Consider the following 8,699-nt stretch of genomic DNA (forward strand, 5'->3'; position numbering starts at 1 on the left):
TCTTTGTCAAGTACCCGGATGGCAGGCCCACAGGAGATGCATTTGTCCTGTTTTCCTGTGAAGAATATGCACAGAATGCACTTAAAAAGCACAAGGAAATACTTGGAAAACGTTACATTGAACTCTTCAGGAGCACAGCAGCAGAAGTCCAACAGGTTGTGACTACTGGCTGTGAGATTTGAAAATTAACAGTTGAAATATTTCTTCTAAAACTTGCATGCAAATGCATTCTAGACATCCACAGAATTCTATTATATTAAAGATGTGAAGTTCTAGAAAGTGCAGTATGTGTTTCCTGATGGCCACAGAAAATTGTGCAGCATTGTTTTTTTTTTTACTGCCACTTTTTTTTTTAACATCCCTCAGATTGTAAAGTAAAAAATCATAGGATAATTTTCTTCTACTTAAAGGTTGTCTGAAATCACAAAAATAATGTAAAAAGTAGACTAGATTGATAGTATTGTAGTAAGGCTTTTTAAAAATCTGCACTATTGTCTTTAAATTCTGGTCTCAGTTTACAGAATTTCCAACACTAAATCCAGAGTTTTTCCTACAACTGCTTTGTTGGAAACTAAGTATTAGGAGGATGTATCTAATTTTTGGTGAAACAAAATGAAATATTTGTTTTCCTAGAGATATTTCACTTTTTTCCCCTACTATCTTTTACCGGTTCCTATTATCACCATCTTAAATGGGTGAAACCATTGTATTTTGGCACCAGCGGTTAAGCCTGTGAAAAACATCACATATTGCATGTCTTTCTCCCTGGCACAAAATATTTCTAGACTGATAATGCCAAAGGGAATTGCTATAAGATTTGATCTGGTCTTTGCATAACCACTGGCTATTAAAAAAATGTAATAGAGCTACTGTTTCAAGTCTTTGCTCCTTTTTTTTTTTTTTGTTAGGGTGACCTGGAAAAAACTTGTATAACTTGTATTCTATCAATATGTCATTGCTTCTTCTACAACAGCTGTCTAGGGTGACACCCTAATTTTCTTTTGCTGCTTGAGAGAGGTGATTTTTTTTTTTTAAGGAATACAGATTCCTTGTTTGAGTAATTACAAGAGAAAAAGCCGGCTCTCATCTACTTGGTATTAAGAGAAAGTAATTGCAACACAACTAAGGGAAGCAGATTTCTGACCTCAAAGGTGTTACAAGTAGATTGCTGAAAAAAGGCTTCATTTGGGACAAATTCCCTAGGCTGAATCATTATTGACAAAACGAAAGCTTTTTTAACCCTTTTTTTGGTACTTCTTCCAGTGGAATGTGTTTATTTACAGTTGTCCTTGTTTCAACCTTAGGAAAGAATTTGAGCTAGTGTTTTAACTTATTGGTTATTTCAGGTCTCAGTTCTTCTAAAATGACTGTCTTTAATTCTCCCCAATTTAAGTAAGAACTGTATGTGACAATACGGTTTTATTAATACAAATGTGGTTTTCAAGCGTTCTTTTTGAGAATATTCTAAAATTAACTAAATTTTTTTTTTTTTTTTATAATGAGATAGAAAAGTCTGTTATTAAGGTCTGGCAAATCAAATTTGTGAGACTTCCTTGCACTCCTTTTTGAGTTTGAAACTTCCAAATGTCCAACAGGAAACTGACCATATTAATTTGATTTAAGAAGGTTGGTTGTTTTTGCATTTTCTCTGACGTTGGAAGTGATTTATTGAAGTGTGTGAAATAGTATTGTGAGAATTATGTCTGCTCAACCAGATGATGTGTAAACCTCTACCAATGTGGCTTTTTTGCCAACAGGTGCTTAATCGGTATATGTCAACACCTCTTATTCCCACTCTCCCAACTCCCATCATTCCCGTCATACCCCCGCCGTACACCATAGCCACGGGCAGCATCCGGGACTGCGTGCGCCTCAGGGGCCTGCCCTACACTGCTGGCATCGACGACATCCTGGAGTTCATGGGAGATGCCACGGCGGACATCAAGCCCCACGGAGTCCACATGGTCCTTAATCAACAGGTGACGGCGTTCTGCGTGCGTTATGGAAGAGGGTTAGGAGTCGAGGCAGCTGACCTGTGCTTGGCTGTGCTCTAGGGCTTCTGTAACCTTGAGAAAATACCATGCTCTCTTTGCCTCCTTTCTTTCCTTCTCATTTCTCCTCCCATTTTCCATGTATACCTGTTTTTCTTTCTATGTATGTATGCGTAAGACTGGGGAGGATGAAGCTCGTTCTTTTCATAATAGCTTTATCCTGGAGGCTGTCTTCAATACTCACTCATGTTTCAGTCAAGTGCTGGAAATAAGGCAGAAATGTATTGTGTTAATTGGCTTAGCTGCTCTGTCAGCTTCAGGGTTTCTGCTCAATGGTAGATGTGTTGTTTGAGTGTTGTTTGTGGAAAAATTGTTTTCCTAACTTCTAACTTGAATAGAGACTCCGCAGGTTTTAAAGGAAGTGGATAATTAAAAATAGCATTTAGCATTTTTAATGACATAAACACAGAGTTTTTTAACACAACAAAGAAAAAATATGCCTACTAGCCACAGAAATATTGAATTATTAAAGAAAACCAGTGAGGAAGATCTACTATGTTTGTTCTGCTTTTGTTACAAAAGTTTTTAATATTTTATATGTGCAGCAATATCTGTTGGGCTGCAGAAAATTAAAACTGGAAATTAATTTCTAATGCAGCTATGGACTTCAAAGCATGTCTGGAGCTTTATGCTGTTGTACTATTACCTAAGTAGTTGTTACAGGAATGGCAAAGCCAGACTCTTCTGGGAGCTTCACAGCAAAAGAATAATAGACAATGTTAACAAACTGCATTGAGGAAAATTCCATTTGGGTAAAAAAGGAGAAAAAAATCACGAGAAATTAGTGAAGCACCAAAACAGGTTCCCACAGGTGCTGTGGAATCTCCACCCCTTGAGATGCTTTGAATTCAAGTGGAGAAGACCACAAGTGGCCTAACGTAACTTGGAAGTTAGCCATGCTTTCAACAGTGTTTGGATTAGAGACCTCCAAACTTTGTTTCCATGCATCTTCCACAGAAGATGGAAGTAGTGTTGTGTTAACTGAGTGCTGGTGACATGAGTATTGCCTTTCTTCTCCTAAAAATCTTGCTGAGTTATTAGTCATTAGTTCCAAATGAGGATGAACAATACAGACTTGCAGCAGACATTTGATCTTGGTACTTTCTGCGTTTCTTGTGCTCGGAGTTTTTTAATAACAGATGGACTTATGATTATTTTGTTCCCTCCCCTAGGGACGACCATCAGGTGATGCTTTTATCCAAATGAAATCTGCTGACAAAGCCTTTATGGTAGCTCAAAAATGTCACAAAAAAATGATGAAGGACCGTTATGTGGAAGTATTCCAGTGTTCAGGAGAGGAGATGAACTTTGTTTTAATGGGTGGCACTTTAAATCGTAGTGGCTTATCCCCACCGCCATGTAAGTTACCATGTAAGTCTCCAATTCTTCTGCTCTCTGCTGCTAAAGGCTGATGTGTGGTAGGTGCTGAAGCTTTGTGGCCTTTCGCCTTTTGACTTGGCTTTTGCCATGATCAATAACCACCCATCTGTATCCATGCTGAGATTGGAATTGTTCCCTTTGGCCAATAATGGGACTGATCAGAGGCATTTTTGTTGTGTTTTCAGTGGTGAGTAGAGGGCAGCAAGGCCTTGCCAGTGAAATTGTTGCACACTTTGCTTTTTATGGGTGTACTGTTCTTCCGAGCTCTGCAGTAGACTTGCCTGTAGTGAAACCTACTTGGAATTAGAGGGATTTTTCAAAAGGGGGAGAAATTCTGTACTCTAGCGGCCAATGAATGCTCTTGCTGTCTTGCCTTAGAGCATTGAGAAGGTACTCTATGGGCTTAGTTTTGAAGGAAAACATCCACTGAGGTGCTATGCTAACAAACCAGAGTGTGATGAAGTTGGGTGGAATTTTATATTCTTATTTAAGTTTATAATGAGCCTTAGTATGGAACTACAGTGGAACTGTATGCTATCATTCTAATCAGTCTCACTACCCAATGACTAAGCAGATACCAATGTATATTTGCAAAACAGTAAAAAGCTGCCAAACACAGTATTTAAAACAGTTTGACTGCACACCAAGCCAAGCTTTATATTCCTATACAAATCAGATATTTGATCATCAAAATGCATCAGACTAGTGATCTAGTGAGGTTTTGTTTTTTCCATTTGCTATATCCTAAAAATACTTTGTGAAGTTGCAGGAGGCTTAAACATCAAGAGTCATGGTCAGCTGTTGTGGAATCCTATGTGTAGCTAATGTTATGGTACTTTTGTCCCACAGAGTACAGCTTCTGTTAGAAAGAACAGAGGGTGTGTTGGTGTGCACGCCTGCTTTCTCTATGCACATGGCTTTATGCTTTCCTTGAATAACTCTGAAGTTCCCTACTTTGCATTTGCATATGGACAAGGCTGCTCAGCTCTAGCAGTTGTGAACTCTTAGGAACTGCTCATTTTGAATGCCCCAGTTGCCATTCGTGGTGATGTAGCAGGGGTCTCCAGGGGAGAGGCTGGAGAGCAGTCTTTGCAAAAGTGTTCATTAACTGTGCCCAAATGGTGTTAATCACATCGGGATGAATAATTCCTTTCCTGTAGCAGAGATCTCCATTCTGATTGTTTTTTCTTGCTGTGTCCTGGTTTGGTTTTTAGGTCTTTCTCCACCAGCTTATGCAGCTTTCCAAACCGCAGCTGTGATCCCAGCAGAGGCAGCGCTTTACCAGCCACAAGCCCTCTTGCCAACCACCAGGACTCCCCAGGCCTCCGCGACAGCTCCTCCAGCTGTTACCTACTACCCAGCTCAGGCCGCTCAGCTTTATATGAATTACACAGCTTACTATCCCAGGTAACCCCTAGATTGAGCTGCTCCTCTTGACATTTCATCTCAGTGGAGCAGGCAACTGTGTGGTCACCTCTAAACTGCTCCTAAATTTGTATTTCTGCTGTAGATAATCTTGGGAACTTGATGTTCATCAGCAGGGGCAGTAGCCATTTTAGCTGATTCTCTGTGGCCTTGTAATGAAGTTCAGCTTTTCTATAGGTACTGTTTGAGTCTCATGATAATGTTGGTCTAACATTTAACAGTGGTTTTGGCACTGGAGCAATGTTATCGAGGCAGTTCTGTTTCTGGGCCAAATGAGAAGCTGTGTCAATACGTGTCTCTACCCTCGTCCCTTAGTTTGTTCTTTTACTTATGATACTGTTTCCATACTGAAAGACTCATGGGTGTGTACTAGGTTTGATTTCTTATATCAGTGAGACCAAGGAGCACTTTACATGTTTAAGCAAAGCAGATGATCACCTTTTCTGTTCCCACAGATGGTGTTGACATGGCTCACTGAAGTCTGGTACCTGGGGCCATGGGGAAACAGCTTGTTTATTGGTAGTTCCTAGGCTTGTGACACTGATTAGCCTGAGTATCTGCTAAGTTGCTAGATGGGACCTGACCAGAGATGCTACTTTACTTGCTGTTTTGTGGCTCGGAGTTACCAGATTTGGGCCCTTGCATGTTGTTCGTACTATGAGTACACATATGCGTACACACACACTTTTTGCTTTGTGGTTTCATTGACAACCTTAAAACAAGTCATCTGCGGCTACTGATTTTTCTCTCCCTGTGAAATAACAAAAACCACTCTTGTCTTCCCACTGCAAATACTAGTTTCCTTTTCTTCCCTTCTCTAGAAATATGAAGAGAAATGAGGAAAGTCCATAAAGCCATCTATATCAGGGCTGTTTCATTTTTCTGTGGTTTTTGGGCTTATTCTCAAACTTAAATTTTCAGTTGCATCTTCACCTGTTATGACTACTAAAAGCAGTTTTGTTCTCATAACAATTTTGCTTCTCCTTCTCTTTCAGTCCTCCCGTATCCCCTACCACGGTGGGGTATATTGCAGCTCCTCCAGGAGCTGTAGCTGCTGCTGCTGCCGCTGCCACTGCCACCCACACTCCGATTCTGCCCCAGCCTGGCGCATTAGTCCGTATGCAGGGCTTGCCATATAACACAGGAATGAAGGAGATACTCAGTTTCTTCCAGGGCTACCAGGTTAGTAGGCAATCCCTCTCCTTGATACTGCATTTGGACCTCCGAGTAATGATCAGTGGAGGATAAACTGAGCAAGTGAGTGCTTTTGGGAATTGCTGAACAAGTATGCCAGCTAAGTGTTGTATATTTAAATGGCAGACCAAAGTGCAATATGCAATTTGCCTCATTTCCTGTATATAAACATCCTAATTTGAAATCAATGATTTAGTGTCTAGGGTTAGGGCTTGAGTTTGGAGATGAAGAAAGCACAGAGCTCCAGTGTGAGGAGGCTGCCAGAGGAAGGTGAGGGGCTGCCAGAAGCTTTCAGTCCTGGCTGCTCCAAAACGGTGGGAGCTCTAAGGAGGGCCAGTGTTTGACCTTCAAGACTTAAGCATTAAAGTCTACTGAGAGCAAATTTCTAGTACCGAAGGCTGTGACCTAGGTGTGGTGACTTGCTTGCAGAAGGACAGAGGCAGCTTTGTCAGATGCTCCAAAGGACTAATTGTTTTGGTTACAGGCAGGAACGTTTTCCATTACAACTGCATTACACTGCAACCTAAAAGAAAACTCTGTTTTCCAAACCATTTTGTATTAATATCAAATATTCCATGTGCTACAGGTAGCTTCAGTCAGTATGTACTGATTCAAAGCTCTGTCAGTGAGTAAACAAATGGAAACTTATCTTCTTGAGGAATGTTTTTTTTTTAAAAAAAAAAAAAAAGCACAAATGTGTTTTTTCTGGCAGCACTTACTTGAATTCATGGAATGGGTCTTTCCATGTCTTCTGCCTTTCATCTCAGAAGATATTGTATCTATAGCTATGTTTTGTCATCACGTGTTTGCTAAAGGGAAAGATATAATTGAATGTGGCATATTCTGGTGAGTATTACTTGTGTGGATAACAGTGGTTACACAAATACTGAATCTACCCTTCTGGTACTACTCGGAAGCCCCAAGTTAAAATCCTCCTGGTCAGTCTCAAACCACTGTTCAGGTGTGAAAAGACAACAATTTTTGCACGTTTGTTCTCCAAAATTCTGTAAGTTGGAAAACTAACGGTGGTATTGCTAAAGGGTAAGATGCAGATAGATACTTTTTAATGCATAGCAGCAGTTAATATAAAACATTCAAGCACACTGTTTTTGTTTTGTTTTGGTGGTTTTTTTTTTTTCCCTTTGAGACTCTTAAAGGACAATGGACTTTAAATTGTAGATCTATGTGTTTGCTATGTAAATGAATGTAGCCTGAGAACAGACGTTTAAATGTCTGTGTTTCAAGTTTTGAGTACTTGGAAGATACAGTTGTTGTGGCTTCTTTTCAGATGCTACATTTATGTTTGAAAATACTTTCACATACTTGGTTTTTCAGTGGAATATTTGAGTGTTAGCTTACAAAAAAATTCACAATTTTTGACAAACATTAAAGAGAAATTAAAATTCATTGCATTTTAGGGCTTTTTTGTCAACAGATATTTCCAGAGTTCAAACCAAATTCAATTACTTGTGGCTTTCATAATTTCCAGACAAACAGTCGTAATAGCTCATCTGTTGCTTAGCCATTGATAAGTTGATAACCCCAGCTGACTGGAGCTTTTGGTAAATGGGTGGTGGGTGTATTAAAACCTTAAGTGAGGAAGCCTGTTTTCTAAATTGAAATTCAGTTAGAAGTGTAAGTGCACCACTGAAAAATGTGACCTGAACCTGTTTGTGTGTGGAACAGGTCAGTGAAAACGTCTACTATCTCTGCCCAGCACTAAATCTTCAGTATAGTGAATCTGGACTTTGGATGTGGTGCTGAATTTGCCCTTTTCCTCGTTTCTGCATTTGGAGAGCAGTTCATAGTGTTTGTATTGCACACTGAAATATTTCAAATGAATAGAAATTGTGCCACAAGGTGAAAACTATATTCTGCTGCAACCTCCTTTCATCATCGGTTACTGTTATGAAACTGATCACCTCTTTGATTTCTTTAGAAGATGTTGTCCAAATGAGATCGGGTTCAATATCTTATAAAGGAGCCAAGGAATTATTTTGACTTGTTCTTGTAATCCCACGTGTGGTAATGCTAGTTATATACTCACTCATTCTTTAAGGGGGGAAAAAGAGGTCATGACTTAATGTATTTGGACAACTACTATGTCTCTGCAGCAATAACTAATATTTTTTTTCTTTTTTTCCTCCCCCTTCCTCTCTCCTCACATTATTTTTCTTTTTCTGCTGCTGCCCAAGGATTTATTACACAATGCTTCTCCTCGTTTATAAAGTGAGGCCCTAAAAGTCGTCAATGGTTTGGGCATGGTTTTAATCTCTGTATAACTAACTGATGTTGGTATTCAGTGGGCTTTAATGTTGGTATTTTGGGAACCAGATCAGAGATGCTGAGATTGAAGGGTGACTTTTGTCTTTTTATGTCCTTACCAGGAAGGAACAGGCTGTAAGTTCTAGTTCTTGCTTTGCTCTCTTCCGTTTTCTCCCTTCAGTCTTCGTGGGCTCTGTATATTGCATGTATGCACATGTCACTACTTATGTGAAAGCACCTCTCATACCAGACCTGCCTCTTAAGAGATAGGCATTGCTTGTCATGGGCTTCAACAAGCTGGTCTCAACATCAGTACATGCTTCTAATAATAAATAATGTAACAAATCTGCAGATCAGCACTAGCCTCTCGTTTAGTGGTTAAGC

The 8,699-nt window shown here is 39.7% G+C and overlaps 1 protein-coding gene across 1 annotated transcript in view; it reads left to right on the top strand.

Moving 5' to 3' along the window:
• The window catches only part of ESRP2 (epithelial splicing regulatory protein 2), a gene marked incomplete at its 5' end in the record, with an annotated part of 43,218 nt that overhangs the window by 24,878 nt on the left and 9,641 nt on the right, over positions 1-8,699 (top strand). Inside the window, 5 exon segments of the mRNA XM_008949674.1 lie at positions 1-155; positions 1,758-1,979; positions 3,224-3,410; positions 4,646-4,838; positions 5,852-6,038. The exon segment at positions 1-155 is cut by the window's left edge and continues 37 nt beyond it. Coding sequence (XP_008947922.1) covers positions 1-155; positions 1,758-1,979; positions 3,224-3,410; positions 4,646-4,838; positions 5,852-6,038 — 944 coding nt within the window.

Source organism: Merops nubicus, unplaced genomic scaffold, assembly GCF_000691845.1.
Source record: "Merops nubicus isolate BGI_N331 unplaced genomic scaffold, ASM69184v1 scaffold38051, whole genome shotgun sequence".
NCBI classification, from domain to species: domain Eukaryota; kingdom Metazoa; phylum Chordata; class Aves; order Coraciiformes; family Meropidae; genus Merops; species Merops nubicus.